The 22,614-nt window shown below is 41.7% G+C and overlaps 1 protein-coding gene across 1 annotated transcript; it reads right to left on the bottom strand.

The window, feature by feature from the left end:
* Positions 1 to 17,641: 17,641 nt before the first annotated feature.
* Positions 17,642 to 19,225, bottom strand: LOC118618825 (bone morphogenetic protein 4-like). Its single transcript, XM_036245344.1, is given in 3 exon segments — positions 17,642 to 18,423; positions 18,426 to 18,964; positions 19,164 to 19,225. Coding segments are annotated over 3 exon segments (1,383 nt in total).
* Between the last annotated feature and the right edge of the window lie 3,389 nt (positions 19,226 to 22,614).

Below are 22,614 nucleotides of genomic sequence, written 5' to 3'. Positions count from 1 at the left end.
TCCATAAATATGCTATATCATTACACATATGTTATGTCTTCTTTGATTTCTTTCAGCAATCTTTTCTAGTTTTTACTGTACAAGTTTTTCAACTTTTTGATTAAGTTTGTTCCTATTATTTTATTCTTTTGGGTGCTAATGTACTTGACTTGTTTTCTTATTTTTTTTATTAATTTATTTTTGTTACAGATGTTTCTCCTTTTCTCCCTGTTGACACCCTCCTCCCCATCTCCCCCCATCCCATCACCTGCTTTGTTGTCCATGTTCATTGGTTATATATATATGCATATAAGTTTTGTGGTTTATCTCTTCCCTCTCCTCCACCCTCTCTTCTAAGGATTGTCAGTCTGTACCCCACTTCCACATCTCTGGGTCTACCCAATTCCTCAGACTGTTATGTTTATTATATTCCAAAAATAAGTGAGATCATGTGATATTTGTCTTTCTCTGCTTGGCTTGTTTCACTTAGCATAATACTCTCCAGGCCCCTCCATGTCATCTCAAAGGATAAGAGATCTTTCTTTTTTACAGTTGCATAGTACTCCATAGTGTATATGTACCACAGCTTTTTTATCCATTCATCTACTGATGGACACTTGGGCTGTTTCCAGATCTTAGCTATTGTAAATAGTGCTGCTCTGAACATGGGGGTACATATATTCTTTCTGATTAGTATTTTAGGCTTTTTAGGGTATATTCCTAGAAGTGGGATCACTGAGTCAAATGGCAATTCAATTTTTAATTTTTTGAGGTAACACCATTGAACTGTTTTCTAATTTCCTTTTAGCATTGTTCATTGTTATTACATTAAATGCAACTCATTTTGGTTTGTTGACTTTGTACATTGCTACTTTTTTTTTAACTTATCTTTATTGTTAAATATATTAAAGATGTTCCTTCTTTATTCCCTATTGACCCCCTCGTCCCCACTCCTGTCCCCCTCCTGCCCTTCCCCACACAGTTGTCTGTGTCCATTTGCTATGCATATACGCATAGAAGTTTCTTGGTTTATTTCTTTCCACCCACCACCCCTCTCCCCTTTGAGGTTTGTCAGTCTAACAACAAATTTGTACTTCCTAATCCCTTCACCTTTTTCACTGATGACCCCAACACCCCTCCCATCTGGCAACCAACAAAATGTTCTCTATATCTATGAGAATGCTTCTGTTCTGCCCGTTCATTTTGTTTGTAGATTCAATTGTTGATAGATATGTATTCATTGCCATTTTGTTTGTTCATATTTTTTATCTTTTTCTTCAAGAAAATCCTTCAACATTTCATATAATAATGGTTTGGTGGTGATGAACTTCTTTAGCTTTTTCTTGTCTGGGAAACTCTTTATATGGCCATCGATTCTAAATGAGAGCTTTGCAGGATAGAGTAATCTTGGTTGTAGGTTCTTGCTTTTCATCACTCTGAATATTTCTTGCCACTCCCTTCTGGCCTGCAAAGTTTCTTTTGAGAAATCAGCTGACAGTCTTATGGAAACTCCCTTGTAGGTAACTAACTGCCTTTCTCTTGCTGCTTTTAAGATTCTGTCTTTGCCTTGAACCTTCTGCATGTTGATGATGATGTGTCTTGGTGTGGGCCTCTTGGGGTTCATCTTGTTTGGGACCCTCTGTGCTTCCTGGACTTGTATGTCTGTTTTCTTCACCAGGTTAGAAAAGTTTTCTCTCATTATTGTTTCAGATAGGTTTTCAATTTCTTGTTTTTGCTATCTCTCGGCCTGCCAGGATTAGTGCAACACAATGAAACTACAAGCACACGCTGCTTGGAGTGAGGAGGAGCTTTGCAAGGTAGTAAATGCTCCAGATCTTAGGACACAGTCCCATTTATTAGCAGGTTGGTACCCCCAGGTTACAAGTGGATTTACGTAAATTATTTCCTTGAGATGGCATCACTGTAAACTATACAGCCTAATTTTGTCTTTTACTTTATACAGGCGGAAAGAGACTTTTAAAGTAAAAGATAACAAACATAGACATCCTTGAGTCCTAGGACCTATTAGTCTACCCAAGCAAACCTTGTCTTATTCGCATGCAAATGAAGCACTCAATTGCACCTGGGCTGGCCAGATAGCGAGAATGCATTAACACAAGGGTACAGATAGTCCATCTTTCAAGCCCCCAACCCCCAGTTCTCTCTCTTTTTCTGGCATCCCCAAGATGCGAATGTTGGTATGCTTGAAGTTGTCCCAGAGGCTCCTTACACTATCCTTATTCTTTTGGATTCTTTTTTCTTTTTGCTCTTTCGATTGGGTGTTTTTTGCTTCCTCATATTCCAAATCAATGGTTTGCTTCTTGGCTTTCCCTACTCTACTATTGAATTTGTGTAAATTATTCTTTTTTTTTTTTTTATCCTCACCCGAGGATATTTTTCCACTCTTTGTTCAGGTAGAGTGGGAGGGAGAGAGAGGAACAGAGAGAGAGAGAGAGAAACATCGATGTGAAAGGAACACATCAAGTGGCTGCCACCCGCACAACCGACCAGGGCCAACCGCAACCGAGGCACGCACCCTTAGCGGGAACGGAACCCGGGTCTCTCAGGACCGCAGGCCGACGCTCTAACCGCTGAACCAAACCGGCCAGGGCGTGTAAATTATTCTTTATTTCAGTTAGTGCCTCCTTCATTTCTGACTGGTCCTTTTTTTATGCTCTTGAGGCCCTCACTAAGTTTGCTGAGGTTCTCACTAAGTTCATTGAGCATCTAGATGTTAGGTTGCTTATCTCCATTTCGCTTAGTTCTTTTCCTAGAGTTTTGTTCTGTTCTTTCATTTGGAACCTGTTTCTTTGTCTCCTCATTTTGGCTGCCTCCCTGTGTTTGTTTCTATGTATTACTTAATGAGAGGTATGGGGCTAGCTGAGACCAGATGCTGCTTGTTTCAAAAATTTTAAAAAAAACCTGAAGCAGGATCCAGAACAGGCCAATCCTATGGTAAAGCAACCGGCAATAGCTTGGGTGGGCCTGAGAGTTGGGTGGGGCGGGGCCTCAGCGAATCACCAGTGCGGGGCAACCAGTGTGAGCCAGGTTGCTGGAGTCCCAGATATGGCAACAGTCTGCTGTCCCAGGGAAGGGCTCACCAAAGGAATAAAGGCCTCTGACAGAACCTCTGTCCAGGAGAAAACTGCCTCTCCAGCCCTCGCCCCAATGCCAAACAACTCAGTTCTTCCCCATATGTCTGTGGAGCCTTTCAAACTGCCTCCCCGACTCTGGAGCCTGGAGGGTGTGTGTCTGAGTAAGTCCATGTGCTGGGCCTTTAAGAGGAACTTCCTCGGGCTCTAGAAGCCTCAGCCTTCCTCAGCCTCAGTTCCTGCTGATTTTATAGCCAGAAATAATGAGGATTTCTCTTTCTGGCACTGGAACCCTGAGCTGGGCACCAGGTATGGAACGGGGACCCCTCAGTCCTCAGGGAGGATCTTCCCAGCCGAGATATTCTCCTGATTTTTATTTGCCACACATGGCAGGTGTGGGACCAGCTCATCTGTGCCTGTACCCCTCCTACCAGTCTTGATGTGGCTACTGCTTTAGTTTTGTAGTTGTAGGACTTCCATTCAGCTTGATTTCAGGTGGTTTTGAATGATGGTTTTGTAGTTGAGTTGTAACTTTGATGTGGTTGTGGGAGAACTCGTTACAGTGTTTACCTATGCCGCCATCTTGTGTACATTGCTACTTTGCTGAATCTGTTTATTAGGTCTAACATTTTTAAGGTGCAATTTTTGGGTTTTCTACTTATAAGATCATATAATCTGTGAACAGAAATGCCCTTACTTCTTCTCTGGCAAGAATTTCTAATATTGTGTTGAACAGAAGTGGTAAAAGCAGGAATCCTTGCCTTGTTCCAGGTCTCTCTGGAGGCAGCAGTTTGCTCTGTGACCCCACTTCTCTGATGTATCTAAGGAGAGTTGTTAATTTTTCAGTTTGTTCAACTTTTTGCTTGTTAGGACACAGTGACAACTTCCAAGCTTCTTACATACCAGACTGGAAACCAGAGTCATCTTTGCTTTTTCCTCCTTAAAGTTTTATTCATTTTCGTGTAAATAATAAAACTGAAGAGAGAGAAACTGCTAAAAGTTTTAAATGTTCTTTTAACTAGGTTCTTTGTTGTTGCATTCCGACCTTATTTTTCCAGATATATTTAAAGAACTTACAGCAGCCCAACTGGTGTGGCTCAGTTGGGTGGACACTCAAGAGGTACTCAAGAGGCACTCCCAGGCACTCAAGAGGTACCCAGTTGGGTTGTGGGCTCGATCCCCAGTAGGGGGCATGCAGGAGGGAGCCAATGAATGTTTCTGTCTCATCTCATGTTTCTCTTTCTCCCTTCCTCTGTCTCTAAAAAAACTAAAATAAAAAATCAATAAAAAACACATTTAAGCCCAGGCTGGTTTGGTTCAGCCGTTGGGGCGTTCGCCCATGGATCAGAGAGTCCCAAGTCCGGTTCCCGCTAAAGGCATATACCTCGGTTGTAGTTTGTCCCCGGCCTCGGTTGGGTCTTGCGGGTGGCAACCACTCGATGCGTCCCTTTCACTTCGATGTTTCTCTCTCTCTCTCTTCTTCCTTCTCTCCCTCCTGCTCTATCTGAAAATAAATGCAAAAATGTCCTAGGGTGAGGATAAATTAAAAAAAAAGCATATTTAAATAGCTTGCAGCAAAGCAGCTGTTAATGAAAGGGTATTGTCAGCTGAGAACTCCCTGTTAAAATGAGGCTTTCAAAAATTGGAGAAAACTTAAATGTCCATCAAGAGGGGCTTGTAGTAAATAGTTATATATGCATAGTGGAATACTATATGGTGACATGGAATGGTATCCAAGATATACTGCTTGGTTAAGAAAAATAACAAGTTGTCCCAAAATATATATAATTCAACTTTTGTATCAATAAATAAACAACTACACACATTCACTTACACACAGAAATATTTAAGCAGTTTCTATATTCATGTTAAAGGTATCAAAGGAAAAAATATTTGCAGTGTTTTGTATTTGTTTTTCCCTGTGGAGAACTAGTTGGGGAGGATGAGGTGCAGGGGAAGTGGATAATTTTGCTAATAACTATATACACTTCTGATAGTATAATTCAATTTTGTTTCACTTAAATGGAACCAGAGATAATTATTTTACATTAAATAAAATTTCTTGACCTTATAAATTTGATATAAAATAAATAACTGAGAAACTCTGACAAATGCAAAATCCATGGAAAGAATCTTTTAATTATTGTGGCTTTAGAATAGATGCATATTTCACGGAGAACATTTGCATATTTGAGAACAAATTATTTCAAATTCAGTTTCACAAATGGACAATTTTTCCCCATCCTAAAACCAAATATTTGTTTACTCCTTTCCAAGCAGCTAACCAAAAATATTCTAAAACAAAATACTTTGTATTTTAAAAGTTATAAAATCTCTAAATGTTCTTGTCTAAAAACACTGATGTGAACAAGTAAAGAAGTATATTCAGAGAGTATCTTCAGGTACCCCTGATGCACACCTGGAGTCTGCCTCTCTGATCCTATATTAAGCCATCAGTTTATGTCTTATTCCAATACTTCTGGGGACAGCTTTGCTCTTCAGGAATTCTAGACACAGCCAGTAATGACCTGCTGGTACAACCTGGCCAGAGAGGTTCAGGGAGATGTGTAAAACTCCTTAGGTTATGTGTACTGGGTTGAACTGTGTCCCCCCAAATTAAGTCCTTCCCAGAACCTTAATTAGAAATAGGGTCATTGCAAATGTGATTAGTGAAGATGGAGTCATACTGGAGTAGGTGGCCCTTAATCCAATAGGACTGGGGTCCTTATAAAAAGAGAAAAAGAGACACAGAGGCACAGACACATAGGGGGAAGGTCTTATGAAGATGGAGAAAGAGCCTGGAGTGATGTGTCGACAAATCAAGGAATACCGAGGATGTAGGCCACCACTATAGGCTAGAAGAGGCAAGGAATGATCCTTTTCTAGAGCCTTCAGAGAGAGCATGCCCTGCTGACACCTTGATTTTGGACTCCTGCCTCCAGAACAGTGAGAGAATAAATTTCTGTTGTTTTAAGCTATCCAGTTTGTGGTCATTTGTTTCAACAACTCTATAAAATGTATATATAATGTTTTTTTTATTTTAAAGTATTAATAAACCCAGCTGGTGTGGCTCAGTGGATTGAGCATTGTCCCATGGACTGAGAGGTCCCAGTTCGATTCCCGGTCAGGGCACATGCCCAGGTTGCAGTCTAAATCCCTGGTGGGGGATGTTCGGGAGGCAGCCAAACAAGGTTTCTCTCTCACATCCATGTTTCTATCTCTCTCTCCCTTCTCTCTCTAAAAAAATCAATAAAAACATATTTTAAAATACTATATAAGACACTTTATAATTCTAGCAGAATTTCATGCAGAAATGTTATGGTAGCATTAGAAAAAAATTTTTTTTTCTTGTCCGGCTGGTGTGGCTCAGTGGTTGAACGTCGACCCATGCACCAAAGTGGTCACTGGTTCTATTCCTGATTGGGACACATGCCCGGGTTGTGGGCCCGATCCCCAGTGTGGGGGCATGCAGGAGGTGGCCAGTCAATGTTCTCTGTCATTAATGTTTCTATCTCTCTCTCCTCTCCCTTTCTCTCTCTTTAAAATCAATAAATCAATAAAAAAGAATTATTTTTCTCCATATTTATTTTCTGTTATTTGTAAAGCATTGTAAAATAAATTACATACATTTTGTATGTAGTCCTAAACTCCAAAAAAAAAATACAGAAAATGTTCTACATAACCACAATATTATAGTTTCTTTCTTTTTTATTTAATTACTTATTTTTTATCCTCATCTGAGGATATTTTTTCATTTTTTGTTCAGATAGAGTGGGAGGGAGAGAGAGGAAGAGAGAGAGAGAGAAACATCAATGTGAAAGAGACACATCGAGTGGTTGCCACCTGTACAACCCAACCAGGGCTGGGGACAAACTGCAACTGAGGTACGTGCCCTTAGCAGGAACTAAACCCAGGTCTCTCTGGACCACAGGCCGACACTTCAACTGCTGAGCCAAACCGGCCAGGGCCCATTATAGTTTCTAACAAGATTAAAAATTCCTAATTATCATCTAACATTCAATTCATATTAAGATTTCTTCAATTTTATCTCCAAAATATTTTTTATAATGGTTTGTTTAAACTAGGATCCAATCAATGACCAGACATTGCATTGGGCTGTTATGTCTCCTAGGTATCTTTTCATCTGCCCCCCACCCCCACCGTTTTTTTTTGTTGTTGTTGTTGTTAATATCATGATTTGTTGAAGAGACTGAACACTCAATATTGTTGAGTGAATGAATGAATGACTTGTTCAGGCAACTGAACAATGAATGTTGAATGAACTGAGTTGTATCTTCCCCAAATTCATATGTTGAAAGCCATAACTGTATTTGGAGACAGGGCCTTTAGGAAAATATTTAGGGCTAAATGAGGTCATAAGTGTTGGGCCCTGATCTGATTGGACTGGTGTCTCTGTAAGAGGAAGAAGCACCAGACCTCTCTTTCTTCCCTCACACGCAGAGGAGAGGCCATGTGAGGACACAGTAGGAAGGTGGCCATCTTTAAACCAGGAAGAGAGGCCTTAGCAGAAATCAGTTCTACTGGCACCTTGATCTTGGACTTCCAGACTCTAGAGCTGTAAGAAAATAAATTCTATTGTTTAAGCTCCCAGTCTGTGGTATTTTATTATGGCACCTGAGGTGACTAATACACCTATTATTCTTCAAAATGTCTCAATTTTTAGATTTATCTGGTATTGTCTATCCTCTATGTTATATATATATTAGAAGGTATACCTAAAGGCTTACTTAAATTTGGGTTAAATATTTTTGGCAAGTCTTCATGAGTGATGCTGTAGACTTCTTATTCGATGCACATAGTACCTGTTTGTCCCATAATTAATAATGCTAAATCACTCATTTAAGGTTGTGTGAACTGATTTCTTCATTTTAAAATTATTCACATGGCTTTTAACATTTGAATGATTTCAGATATTCACAAGTTGTTTTCAGAATCCAATATTGCTCTAAATGCTGTTCATAGATGAGCTGAGGTAAATCATGATAATGTGCAAAGTATCCTGAAACAAATTTTCGTGTAGGAGACACTGCTAAATATTCAGGTTCAGAAAAATTTATGATGTAAGAAAGATATTTTAAAAAATTAATGCGTTTTTGTCCTTTACCTTTCTGACTACAGATATATCAGTTAGGATGTTCTTGTTTACAAGCAATAGAAACTTTACATAAACCGTCAAATCTCAGTTCTCAAATGTCTCCCCTCTCAAACAGTTTGGTTCTCAACCAAGTTGTTCACAGAAAAAATGTCTCAGCTATCAAACAAAACTTTGGTTCTCAACCCAACAACCCTTTAATGTTGATGCCTGTATGATCAGTCATGTGTCTCAGGCAACAAACTAAGGAGAGAATGTATGACTATGAGTCAGTTTATTGCTAAACCTTGCATTGTTAACATCTCAGAAAATTGTGCTGTGAATATCTTCCTGTTTCTTGCTTTTGTTGCTGCTTATTATTATTAAATATGTACAGTAAGTCAAATGGGTCCTAAGAAGGTTAGTGATAGCAGCAAAGTGAAAAGGAAAGTTGTGAGAACAACGATAGAGTTAAAAAAGAAAAGAAATAATTGCAAAGTATGATAGAGGTGTTCATGTTTCTGATCTGGCAACCAACTATGACATGGCAAAATTGACAGTTAGCACAATTTTAAAACATAAAGAAGCCATCAAGAGTGCCAGTACAGCTAAGGGTGTGAAAGTACTCATGAGACAACAAGGAATCATTTGAGGTCTTGAAAGAATTAATTCAATTTACATTATTTCTAGTGTGGAAAAAAAAATGATTCTGTTCTCAAACAAATTACTTCTTGAACAGGCTTCCAGAATGAATTATGTTCAAGAACCAAGGTTCCACTGAAGTTGTTTAAATAAGATAAATATATGATTTTACAGCTAGGTCCAGAAAGAGAGCAGGATCCAAGGTTATTATAACCTGGGCTCAATACTGACATAGACCCCTACATTCATTCTGTCTTCCTGTTCCATCCTCCACAGCCCTGACTCACCTGGAACCAAGTCCTGCTGAAGTTTCTAGATGACCGATGTTACATGTGTCTTTGTTCAGGCCAATTAGAGGAAGAAATCCTAGGAGAGACAAGATCCCTTAGTCTAGAACTAGATGTTAGAAACAGAACCCCTCCTAGCAGCACTTAGCACTGTACCTATGTGGTGGGCCTCTGCTATTTTTGCTAGTCCAACATCTTACCCACTTCCTTCTGGTATAGTTCTTTATTTTCCTCACATAACCCTCAGTGAATGTATTTGGTGGGGTTGATTCCCATCAATTCTCATCTCTCAAGTATATAACTGTCCAATCTCAGACATAGTCTTTAGTTTAGGATATGGCCTGAATTCCCAGGATTATCAGGCCTCTTGGAGAAGGTATTTTCACTGGATGTGAGGCCTAGAGAGTGTAAGCCTGGGGTTGCTAGGAGAGGGCCTGGGAGAGAGTTCAACACAGCAGAAAGCATAGATAAATGGAGAGGGACCATGCTCAGATGGCATCATTAGATGTGTCTGAAGTGAAATTCTTTCCCTGTATTGTTATTGAGTCAAAAAATTTTTTTCGCCCTGGCCAGTTTGGCTTAGCGGTTAAAGCGTCGGCCTGCGGTCCGGAGAGACCCGGGTTCGGTTCCCGCTAAGGGCATGTACCTCGGTTGCAGTTTGTCCCCGGCCCTGGTTGGTCGTGTGGGTGGCAGCCACTCGATGTGTCCCTTTCACATCGATGTTTCTCTCTCTCTCTCTCCCTCCTGCTCTATCTGAACAAAGAATGAAAAAGTGTCCTCGGGTGAGGATAAAAAAAAAAAAAAAAAAAAAAATTTTTCATTTATTCTCTTAAGCTATTTTTTTTTTTAATCCTCACCCGAGGATATGTTTGCTGATTTTTTAGAGAGAGAGGCAAGGGATGGGAGAGAGAGAGAGAGAGAGACATCAATGTGACAGAGAAACAATTGTTTGCCTCCCATACACGCCCCAACTGGGTATCAAACCTGCAACCTAGGTAGGCTCTCTGACCAGAAATTGAACCTGCAACTTTTTGGTGCATGGATGACGCTCCAACCATCCCAGCCAACGCTCTCTTAAGCTGTTTTAATATCTTCTGTCATTTGTGCCCAGAGACATATTTATAATATACTGTACTGCACTATACTATACTATACTACACACACACACGTACACATTCCAATGTTTAAATACAGTAAATTTCATGGAGTATCATTCTTGAGTTTGAAATTAATCATTCTGAACAAATCCCTTTGTTGTATGTATTTACTCACAAGTTAAAGAACCCCTGGTGGTCTCTATTTTCCTGTGGTTCTAGAGGTAGATGGGCTGTAACAGAGCTTGTTTTGATCTGGAAATACCATGTGTCCCTAGCAGTGGACCAAACATCTCTACTGAAAGTGAGGGCAGGATTATGGGGCTTCACTTTTTTTAAGTGTTAGTTTTTAAATTATTGGCTAACCATTTTCAATGATTTGTTTTAATTGACAATGATGAATAATTTCATTAGGCTTTTGTTCTCCCAAGCACAAATACATGATAATGAGCTCTCATTCTCCTCTCCCTCAGACCCCACTGTGTCATGGGAGGGAGTATCTGGAAGAGTTCAGGTGGTGAGAAGCATTGTCCTGTGGCCAAGGCCCAAATAGAGTGCTTGCTGGAGGAACAGGAAGAAAGACCCAAAGCCAGGCCAAGAGAAGCACTCATTGACAGCACCCACTGAAGTGCACATAGGTAGCACATGCTCAGCTAGTGTGAAGTGTGAGGACATTAGGATGAAGCCTTTCCCTGAATTCCTAAATTCAAATCTCATCTCCAAATTCTCCTGGAATAAGCAACAACTCTATGTAAAATCATAGTTAATATTGTACATTTTCCTGAGAGTTAGAAGTTGAAGATAGGAGGTTCCAGAAAGAAAGAAAGAAAAAAAAGAATAACAGATCAGACATGGAAACAGAAGCCACCAAGTACTGCTTTGTCTCTTTATGATTTTGCTGGATGTGGCCTGTTTGTACATCATAGTCTAAAAGATTTCATGTGTCATTGCAACAATTCCAATTTTGCCTGTACTCAGAGCATCAGGCTCACTGCTGCACTTCTCTGTAAACCTTGGCATTTGACACTATTCTTTGTCCACTTGGTTCCTAGGGCTTCCAAATGATCATATCCAAACTTAAAAAAAAAAAAAGTCAACAATTGGTGCTTTAATTATATTTGGCTTGTGTGTTCAAGTTCAGAGCAGTTTCAAGCAGGTGCAATCAATAAAACCTTATGGCTGTGGCTGGGTTTTCCTTGTGCAAACAAACACCCAGCTCCCCCAGAGCAAGATGCTGACTCTTCCAAGATACCTGCTGCTTTCTTTTTTTTTAATTTATTTTTAAATTTTTCTTATCCTCACCTGAGGACATTTTTCCTCAGATAGAGTGGGAGGGAGGAAGGGAGGAAGAGAGAGAGAGAGAGAGAGAGAGAGAGAGAGAGAGAGAGAGAGAGAGAGAGAAACATCGACGTCAAAGGGACACATCGAGTGGCTGCCTCACGCACAACCCCAACCGGGGCCGGGGACAAACTGCAACCGAGGTACATGCCCTTAGCGGGAACCAAACCCGGATCTCTCTGGACTGCAGGCCAATGCTCTAACCGCTGAGCCAAACCGGCCAGAGCCATTTCTCTATTTTTTTGTTCTTAAAAAAAAAAAAATCAATGGAAAAAAATCCTTGGGTGAGGATAAATAAAGAAAAAAAGAAAAAGAGCTCAGGTTCTGAATTGTCATGACCATGTTCAGCATTTCTTGTTATGGCCTTGGTGTGGCAGAGTAAACAGAATTAAACTAAACTTATTTGACAGCCATGATAGAAATTTGATTGAATGAGATTTTAATTGCTTAACAACGAAGCAGGCTATTATTTAGAATTTTAGAAGCAAGCAACCCAAACTCCTTTACAGAATGCTTCCAGAGAGAAATAATAGAAACTATAAGTAGTTTGAAAATATCATGACTTATGTCAAATCCATTTTACAAACAATTGCTCAAAAATGAAAAACTGGTGTTTGGCAGTTAGCATAACAAAATCATCATACATCTTCTCGTGTTTACTTCCTCTAGAAATTGAGAAAGAGAAATTATACATCAACTATATACGAATGTCTCTACTTATTGGTTTATCTTTTATGTTCAACAACAGAAGTTTTCTGAGGGTCTATAGCAGTTGAGTTACATACTGAGGTTGATGCCTGCCGTCTGGGAGTTGATCTTTTGCACAGGGATATAATCTATACTCATGGTTCAGAAATCATTAAGTTAAAAATCAAGGAGGAATATGATTTGCAGACCTAAATGTGGAGGGCAGACGACAAACACCAGGAAACTTAAAGTTCGAGCTCAGTGTGTATACTACAGAGGCCCCAAACGACCTTTGGGGAAAGATCAACATTTTTTATAGGCCATATGCATAAGGTGGGAGCGCATTCCAAGAGTCAGAAAACAGTATGAGCAATGGCTTGAGCCTGGGAAGGAAGCTGGGACACAGTGAAGGTCAAAGTCTGAGTTTATGTAGGTGGTCCAGTACAGGTGGGAGAATAGGCTGGGAGCGGAGAGAAATGCTTGAGTGAAACACTTAGGAAAGTATTAGTTATTTTTGAGCAAAATAGTAACATAAAAGAACAATTGGGCAATGGTGACTATATCCCAGACTGATATACATTTTCTATAGTACTTATTACCTTCAACATGTTAGGCAGAGTACATTTTTACTAATCTTCTTGTTTATTGCCTGTTAGAATGTTAGCTCCCAAGAGGGTAAGGATCTGCAATGCCTAGAACAGTGATGCTCAAGATTTACTGAATAATTACTATTTTCAAATTTGTCTCAAGACCAAAAATGTTTAAAATGTCAAATCCTTAAAAGTGAGCTATTGAAAAGTAACTAAATTTCTCTCTATTGAAACTCATCTGCCTGATAATTTTTTAAAAAGCCCTGACAGAGAAAACAATGATTTGGTTGGGAAAATGCTGGTCACAGCAGTATTGGGAGGAGTCATTTTATACTGACAGGGAAGTGGTAAACCATACTAGGTGTGAGAATAAGTAGGAGTTGGGAAAGACCAGTGTTGACTTCTCTTCAGGAACCACTAATTCTTTTTCCCCTAAATAAAAATGCAGTGAAGAATGGCCAGTCAGCATCTTGAATTTAGTTGCAAACACTGGTCATTTGGCACAGTGTAACATAGCCTCAAAGCATGCTTAAATTCTAAAAATTTAGTCTATTATCTTACATTTAAACTCTAAGTAAGGGTGTGCGTGCACATGCTAACACAAAAGCACACATCACTTAGTGTAAATAAGAACAGTCTGCCTACATACAGATGCTGCTGCTCATCGCCACCTATGGGGTATGCACTTGTTTTTCCAACATGGCCATGGATAAGTGCCAGCCATGTTTCCTTGGCAGGTCCCTTTGTACATCTGGTATGAATTTGTAAGAGAGCTGCCTTGTCATTACTGGGTGAACCCACCTCTTCCTGATGCTTCTCCCCTTCCCCCTGATGCCACAGTACACTGAAATACTTTAACTATGTCTGTAATGTTACTATTTACCCAGCATCATATTAAGTGGGAAATGGATATTTATGCCTCAAATGTGTAGTAATATTTAAGTTTTATAAATAACTAATGCAATAAGAGTCTGACCAAGGATGATACTGGAGGGGTTCAGAAGAAGTTGTCCCAAAATATGCCACTTTGACATATTGATTACTTTGAATTAAGGTACTTGAGAAACAGCTAATGCAAGAAGGACACTTTGTCTGTTGTCCTCCTGAGAGTAGGAGATGCATCTCCCATGTTAAAGGTATCCTTCCTGTACCAGGAGGGTAGAGGGCATTCTTATCATCAGAGACAGGGAATTTGGGGCCAAGAAGGTTGTAGAAACAAACCTTGTTACTTGTTCACCATGTTAATAACCCTAGCCCAAATCTCGTCTTGTCAATTATTCACAAGTGTATTGTTTTCTTGTCTACACAGTATAAAAGCTTCCTCCTTTGGTCATTTCTTTGAGTTTTATTTATTTGTTGGGCTCTTGTATATGTATATAGGTTTATATATAATTAAACTTGCTTATTTTTTTGTGTTAATATGTCTTTTATTACAGGGACAGAGGAGTTCTGTCCCTGTCTTTTATTACAGGGACAGAAACTAGATGGGGAGAGGGAAAATAGTTTTTCTCCCCTACAATACTTCATACATTGAAAATCCCACACAATGGGTCAAGTTATCCTCTTCAGGTATGAAGTACCCAGCACCTTGCATCTGTTAACTTCCATAGGCCCCCTGTCCACCCTTTGTTGCCCTATCTCTTTCCTGGAGGACTACCCTGAGTGGACCATGTCTGCAGGCTCTATTGACTAACTCCTTTCCAAGAAGAGTTGGCCTTTGGGGATCCTCAGCAAGACATTCAAGAATGGAGAGGTGAATCAGGACAAGGAGACCATTCTTCTGATAAGAGATGATGATGATGGATGGTACTAGGTGATGGTGAAGATGATGAGCCATGGTCAAATTCTGGATATGGTGAAAGTAGAGCATGCAGGGTTTGCTGACAGAATTTGTATTTGTGAAAGGCAAGAGAAAGGAAGGGTGCTCATGTTTTGGCCTTAGCAACTGGAAGGAGAGAGTGAAAGTGGTGGAGACAGGGACTTCCAGTCAAGATGGCTGCGTAGGTAAATGCGGTATCGCGTCCTCCCATAACCACATCAAAGTTATAACTAAACTACAGAACAACCAGCATTCAAAGATGCCTGATTTCAAGCTAAATGGAAGTCCTACAACTACGGAATTAACGAAGCAACTGCGAGACTGGTAGGAGGGGCAGAGGGGGACGGGTTGGTCCCACACCCATGTGTGGAAGATGAAAACCAGGAGGACACCTCAGCTGGGAAGGTCCTCCCTGAGGACTGAGGGGTCCCCATCCCACACGAGGCACCCTGCTCAGGGTTCCAGTGCCAGGAAGGGAAGTCCCCATAACTTCTGGCTGGAAAAACCAGCAGGAACTGAGGCTCAGGGAGGCTGAGGTGGCTAGAACCCCAGGCAGCTCCTCTTAAAGGGTCCACGCACAGACTTATTGGACTTGCTCCCTCTAAGGTTGGAGGGGAGGCAGCTCGAGGGGCACCAGAGACATACAGGGAAGAACTGAGCTGTTTGGCACTGGAGCAAGGGCTGGAGAGGGGGGCTTTCTCTGGGACAAACGTACTGTCAGAGGCCTTTGTTCCTTTGGTGAGCCTTTCCCTGGGCCGGCAGACACCCACCATATCTGTGACTCCAGCAACCTGGCTCACACTGTTTGCCCCACCCTGGTGATTCCCTGAGGCTCTGCCCCGCCCCACCCAACTTTCAGACCCACCCAAGCTGTTGCCAGTTGCTTAACCATAGGATTGGCCTGTCTTGGATCCTGCTTCAGGTTTTCCTAAATTCTTTCAAACAAGCAACATCTGGTCTCAGCTAGCCCCATACCTCTCATTAAGTAATACATAGAAACAAAGACAGGGAGGCAGCCAAAATGAGGAGACAAAGAAACAGGTCCCAAATGAAAGAACAAAACGAAACTCTAGGAAAAGAACTAAATGAAATGGAGATAATCAACCTAACAGATGCTGAGTTCAAAATATTGCTTATAAGGATGCTCAGTGAACTTAGTGAGGGCCTCAAGCGCATTAAAAAGGACCAGTCATAAATGATGGATACACAGTCAGAAATGAAGGAGGCACTAAGTGAAATAAAGAATAATTTACACGGATTCAATAGTAGAGTAGGTAAAGCCAAAAAGCAAACTGTCAATTTGGAATACAAGGAAGCAAAAACACCCAATCAGAACAGTAAAAAGAAAAAAGAATCCAAAAAAATAAGGATAGTGTAAGGAGCCTCTGGGACAATTTCAAGTGTGCCAACAGTCGCATCTTGGGGGTGCCAGAAGGAGAAGAGCAAGAACAAGAAACAGAAAACCTATTTGAAACAATAATGGCAGAAAACTTCCCTAACTTGGTGAAGGAAACAGACATACAAGTCCAGGAAGCACAGAGGGTCCCAAACAAGATGAACCCCAAGAGGCCCACACCAAGACACATCATCATCAAAATGCAAAAGGTTCAGACAAAGGGAGAATCTTAAAAGCAGCAAGAGAAAAGCAGTTAGTCACCTACAAGGGAGTTCCTATTAGACTGTCAGCTGATTTCTCAAAAGAAACTTTGCAGGCCAGAAGGGAGTGGCAAGAAATATTCAGAGTGATGAAGAGCAAGAACCTACAACCAAGATTACTCTATCCTGCAAAGCTGGCATTTAGAATCAGTGGCCATATAAAGAGTTTCCCAGACAAGAAAAAGTTAAAGGAGTTCATCACCACCAAACCGTTATATGAAATGCTGAAGGGTCTTCTTGAAGAAAAAGATAAAAAATATGAACAAACAGCCCTGGCCGGTTTGGCTCAGCGGTTAGAGCGTCGGCCTGCGGTCTGAAGAGACCCGGGTTTGGTTCCCGCTAAGGGCACGTACTTCGGTTGCAGTTTGTCCCCGGCCCTGGTTGGTCGTGCGGGTGGCAGTTACTCGATGTGTCCCTTTCACGTCGATGTTTCTCTCTCTCTCTCTCCCTCCCACTCTATCTGTACAAAAATTGGAAAAATGTCCTCGGGTGAGGATAAAAAAAATATATATATATGAACAAACAAAATGGCAATGAACACATATCTATCGGCAATGGAATCTACAAACAAAATGAACAGGCAGAACAGAAACATTCTCATAGATACAGAGAACATTTTGTTGTTTGCCAGATGGGAGGGGGGATGGGGGAATGGGTGAAAAAGGTGAAGGGATTAAGAAGAACAAATTGGTTGCTAGACTGACAAACTTCAAAGGGAAGGGGGGTGGGGGGGTGGGAAGAAATAAACCAAAGAATTTATATGCATAACCAATGGACACAGACAACAGTGTGGGAAAAGGCGGGGGGGGGGGGGGGAGGAGGGGTCAGTGGTGGAAAAATGAACATCTGTAATACATTCAACAATAAAGATAAAAAATTTTTTTTTTTTTAAAAGAAGAAAGTGGTGGAGACAGAGAAGAGTGAAAGAACAGGTTTGGCAAGGATGACAGGAGTTTGGATTTATATATAGTAAAGTCAAGATACTTCCTAGATACCCAAATTCAGATGTTGAGGAGGCATTTAGTTGTTCAAGTATAGAGTTCAGTGAAGAAGCTGAACTGGACATATAAATTTGAGAATCAGCATGTAGATGAAAATTTTTTTTCTTTTAATATGTAGTTATAAATATATTTTGTCAAAATATATGATCAATATGGTCAAAACATTTGCACGTAAAGTCATAAATAAGGTCAAGGTGAATGTTTAGGGTTTTTTCCTTTTTTGTTTTTAAGATAAAAGTCCAGCTATAAGGAAGCAGTCTGTGTAGTGTGTGGGTGAGTGGATGGGAATGTGTGTGTATGTGTGTATGTGTGTGTGTGTGTGTGTGTGTTGTATGTGTGTGTGTGTCCCCAAGGACTGTTGATCTCAGCGGCACCCACATCCCTCTACTACCATCTCCTGATAATTTTTCAGTACCACCTTGTCATACTCATCCAGGCACAGCATGGAGATGGCACTCAGTTCAGTGGGAACACAACAGGCTTTGGGGATACTGGAATTGACAGAGTTGACCAGGGTCTGCACAATTGCGTGGTTGGTTGAGTTGAGGTGGTCAGCCAGTGGAAAGGGACAGTCCCCGTGGCAGTAGAAGGCCTGGTAGCCTGGGGGGTCCACAATCCAGTCATTCCAGCCCACATCACTGAAGTCCACATAGAGTGAGTGGCGACGGCAGTTCTTATTCTTCTTCCGGGCCCACTGTGGGTGATGCTTGGGGTTACGCTTGGCCCTCCGCCGGCGGGTCAAGACATGTCCCCGGCCATCATGGCCAAAGGTGACCAAGAGGGGCCGGAGCTGGGCCCAATCTCCACTCCCTTGAGGTAACGATCGGCTAATCCTGACATGCTGGCCCTGGTGGGTCCGTGTCTGATGTAGGTGAGTCACCTCAATGGCCAGCCCATAGTTTGGCTGCTTCTCCCGGGTCCAGCGAAGGACTGCAGGGCTCACATCAAAAGTTTCCCACCACGTCACATTGTGGTGGACCAGTCTCGTGTCCAGTAGTCGTGTGATGAGGTGCCCAGGCACCAATTCTGCTGAGGGCTTCATAACCTCATAAATGTTTATTCGGTGGAAGCCCTGCTCCCGATCGGGGCCCTGGTCCACCTGTTCCCGGAAAAGTCGAAGCTCTGCGGACGAGATCACCTCGTTTCTGGGATGCTGCTGAGGTTAAAGAGGAAACGAAAAGCAGAGTTTTCGCTGGTCCCTGGGATGTTCTCCAGATGTTCTTCGTGGTGGAAGCTCCTCACGGTGTTAGCCCGACTAGCGGGGCACTCAGGGTACTCCAGAGCGATGCTGTGGATCTGCTCTTCCTCCTCCTCCTCCTCCTCCCCAGACTGGAGCCGGTGAAGATCCCGCATGTAATCCGGGATGACGGCGCTCTTGCTAGGCTGCGGGCGGCGGCGCAGCACGAACATCTGCAGAAGTGTAGCCTCGAAGTCCCGCAGGAGCTCATGGCTCTGCCCTGAGCGGCGACCTCCAGCGTGGCTCTGAATCTCGGCGACTTTTTTCTTCCCTGTCTCGGGCATCAAACTAGCATGGCTCGCGCCTCCTAGCAGGATGACAGAAAACAAGGCATGTAATAACAGTCCATGATTCTTGACAGCCAATCTGGAACAAACTTGCTGGAAAGGCTCAGAGGAGCTGCTGCAGTGTGTTGCTCTGGATGGCACTACGGAATGGCTCCATAGGTCCCTGCAGTAGCGGGCTCGCCAGCAGCAGCTCCTGGGGACCTCTGAACGGCTGCAGTGAACTTAGGCGAGGGCCGAGGACTGGGGCGCTGCAGGCTCCAGACGGCGCAGACGGGAATCCCATCAGGGAGAGAGGCGAGATACTCAGCCCGGAGCAGCCGCGGCGTCTCGGGCTCCTCCCTCGGCTCGGATGCCACACTCACCTAGCTTCTAGGCCGGGCTCCGCACTCCTTCCCTCCTTCCCTCCAGCTCTGCCCTCCTGCATCTTCTCCTTCCTCCTCTTTCCATCTCTCTTTCTTTCTTTCAGATGGAATTTTTAAGCCATGAGACTGAGGATGTGAAATACTGAATTTTAAAAATCTCTCTCATTTCAAATATATTTGTCCTAAACCCTATTCACAATTCAAAATATCCAAAATTGTTTATTTATAAGCAGAAACATATCAAGCTGTTCAGTTTGCTGTTCCAATAGTCTTTTACAATCTTCTCTGAGTGATTTAACCAAAGATGGTGAGTAAATTTATGATTACAACTTGTTCCCTGGGCAACCTCATTAAGTTCAGAATTTCACTTAAATTATTACTTTAATTGAAATTGGCCTGCCTTGACCGGCTGGTGTGGCTCAGTGGTTGAGCATCGACCCATGCACCAAGAGGTTGCTGGTTCAAACCCTAGTGGGGGCACATGCCTGGGTTTTGGGACCAATCCCCAGTGGGGGACTTGTGGGAGGCAGCCGATTGATGTTTCTATCTCCCTCTCTCTCTCCCTCTCCCTTCCTCTTTCTCTAAAAATCATTAAAAAAAAAAAAAATTGGCCTGCCTTGTTCCCTTGAAATATCAATTCCCTTAGGAAATTTCCCCCTTCTTTTGAACATGAATGAGGAGAATTCAATAGCCAAACCCAAGAAAAAAATATGGAAAGCACAAGTAACTTTTGCCACTTACTGAACATCTTGAAAATAAGACAATCACCTTGAGTTCAAGAAACTGCTTCCTTTAAGAACCTTGTTACTGCCCTGGCCAGTTTGGCTCAGAGGTTAGAGTGTCAGCCGGTGGACAAAAGAGTCCCGGGTTCAGTCCCCACCAAGGGCATGTACCTCGGTTGCAGTTTGTCCCTGGCTCAAGTTGGGGTCGTATGGGTGGCAACCACTCGATGTGTCTCTCTGGCAGTGACGTTTCTCTCTCTCTTCTTCCCTTTCCCTCCTGTTGCATCTGAAGATGGGTGCACAAATGTCCTCAGGTGAGGATGAAAAAAAGAGCCTTGTTCCTTTGTGAGTGGTGGCAGGACTTGGTGAGCCTGCTGCCAAGGTCAAGGGTGCCCCCTATGGCTCAGGTACCAAACTACTTTCAATTAAAATATTCTGAGATAAAAACATGTCTCCCTCTTATTTCAAAAAAACAATATGGTAATTCTAGAAAATTTAGATTTGCAAATAAGCAAACAGAATAAAAAAGTACCTGTAAATAATTACTGTTAACATTTTGGTAAGTAGCTATCTCATCTTTTTGCTCTATATATACACATTTTTCCTGCCCCAAATTAAGATTATATGATAGTATTTTGTCATCTACTTTATTTATTTAATCACCTGGTTACGTGAACATTATTTCAAGTCATTAAATATTTTTCTATAACATCTCTTTGTTTGTTTGTTTGTTTGTTTATCCTCACCCAAGGACACTTTTTTCATTTTTTGTTCGGATAGAGTGGGAGGGAGAGAGAGAGAGAGAAACATCGACGTGAAAGGGACACATCAGGTGGCTACCACCTGCATGACCCAATCAGGGTCGGGGACAAACTGCGACTGAGATATGTGCCCTTAGCAGGAACCGAACCCGGGTCTCTCTGGACCGCACGCCGACGCTCTAACCGCTGAGCCAAACCAGCCAGGGCTCTATAACATCTCTTAAAGAGAAAACCACAGGCCCAAAATACTGCCACTTGTGCTAAAGCCCATGATACCAAACCTAGATTTAATACTGTTTCGGTCTTTCCTAGAAATATAATCTTAATCAACCAGTCTCAAATGTCCTGGTCAATCACTAGTAAGGTAATCTGTTACATGGGCCGTCTCCATCCCCCCACATAGAAAGAAGAGGCAATTTGCAATGTAAAAACCCTTCTACCCAAAAAAGGAGTCTTGGTCTGAAAATAGTCTTTTCTTTTGTTAATAACTTCCTTGTTTCATACTTTTTCTTATCAAAACCTTCCATTTGTACAACCCCTTAGAGCACCCTACTTCTTGCAAGATGGGATGCTGCCTGATTCATGAATCACTTAATAAAGCCAATTAGATCTTCAAATTTACTTGATTGAATTTTGACTTTTAACATCTTTGTGTGTGTGTGTGTGTGTGTTTAAGTGAATTAATATGGGTTCATCAAAATTCAAGATAAATGATAAAATAGACATTTATTTCAGAGCTACATCATTTTCAACATAAGCCCATGGATCACTGTGAGCAGTTGTCTAAGACCTAAGACCTTTTTTTTTTTACTTATTTTTAGAAGTTCACTTTGAATAAAATAGTAAAAGACAGATTACAATGGTACATTGTACAAAAAAACTAGAAAATAATTTGGTGTTGACATCTGATATTTATCTTATAGATGTCCCCAGATTTACTTAACTAATCTCCAATTTTGATTATTTCTATAAATAATGTCTTGTTTATAACATCTTTGTAGATAAAGATACACACAGATACACATAAAATGCCCCAATCTGGGGCTGCATAATTCAGAAAAATGAATCTGTGTTTAGAAACAACAATGGTTACAGAAAATTCCAAAGCCAAGATCCTTAGGCCTTCATTTTGAGCTCCACTGGCTATTAATTAACTGTTGATCAATTCCATTTTAATAAATAGGCTTGCTTATTTTGTTTCTGTACACAGATTGAATGTGACAAATGAAGGGAGCTGGTAGACTTGCAGGTAGAAATCATGTTCTTTCACAGAGTTACAGGAAAGAATTTCGAGAGACCCACACATGGGAGTTTGAGGCTTCATGGTAAGATTTCAATGTAGAGCCCGGCTGGTGTGGCTCAGAGGTTGAGCGTTGACCCATGCACCAAGAGGTTGCCAGTTGGATTCCCGGTCAGGGCACATACCCAGACTGTGGGCCTGATCCCCAGTGGGGGATATGCAGGAGGCGGCCAGTCGATGTTCTCTCTCATCGATGTTTCCCTCTCTCTCTCCCTCTAAAATCAATAAAGAAAATATATTTTTTTAAAAAAGATTCAATGTAGAAGCAAAATCAAAGGACTGTCTCTGGGTTTCCAAGTGTTTTATTTCTGTCCATAGCCCCATGGAAAAAGTAAAATCTTGTCTCCATCAAGCCCAATACAATGGCCAAGGTCCAAAAGTTATGTGTCAAAAGCTTAGTTCATGTCTCTCCCCATCAGGCTAGTGTAGTCTGTTCCTGGCTAGTGCTGGGCCCAGGCCCACTTGGTCTGTGGAGCTGCCCAGCCACAGGCAGCTGCTAGGGTCACATGGTTGCTAGGGAGCGGGAACACAGGAGCCAGTGGGGTGAGCGCAGTTATTGGGGTAGAGAGAAAGAGCATACTTCTTAGACTGATTATATTATCTCAAGCTTGGGACTTACAAGGGACTTCTTCAGACTAACCAATCAACCTCCCAAGCTTTTGAAGGCT

The sequence above is a fragment of the Molossus molossus genome, unplaced genomic scaffold, assembly GCF_014108415.1.
Source record: "Molossus molossus isolate mMolMol1 unplaced genomic scaffold, mMolMol1.p scaffold_m16_p_6, whole genome shotgun sequence".
Classification (NCBI taxonomy): Eukaryota; Metazoa; Chordata; class Mammalia; order Chiroptera; family Molossidae; genus Molossus; species Molossus molossus.
This window is presented reverse-complemented; position numbering and strand designations above follow the sequence as displayed.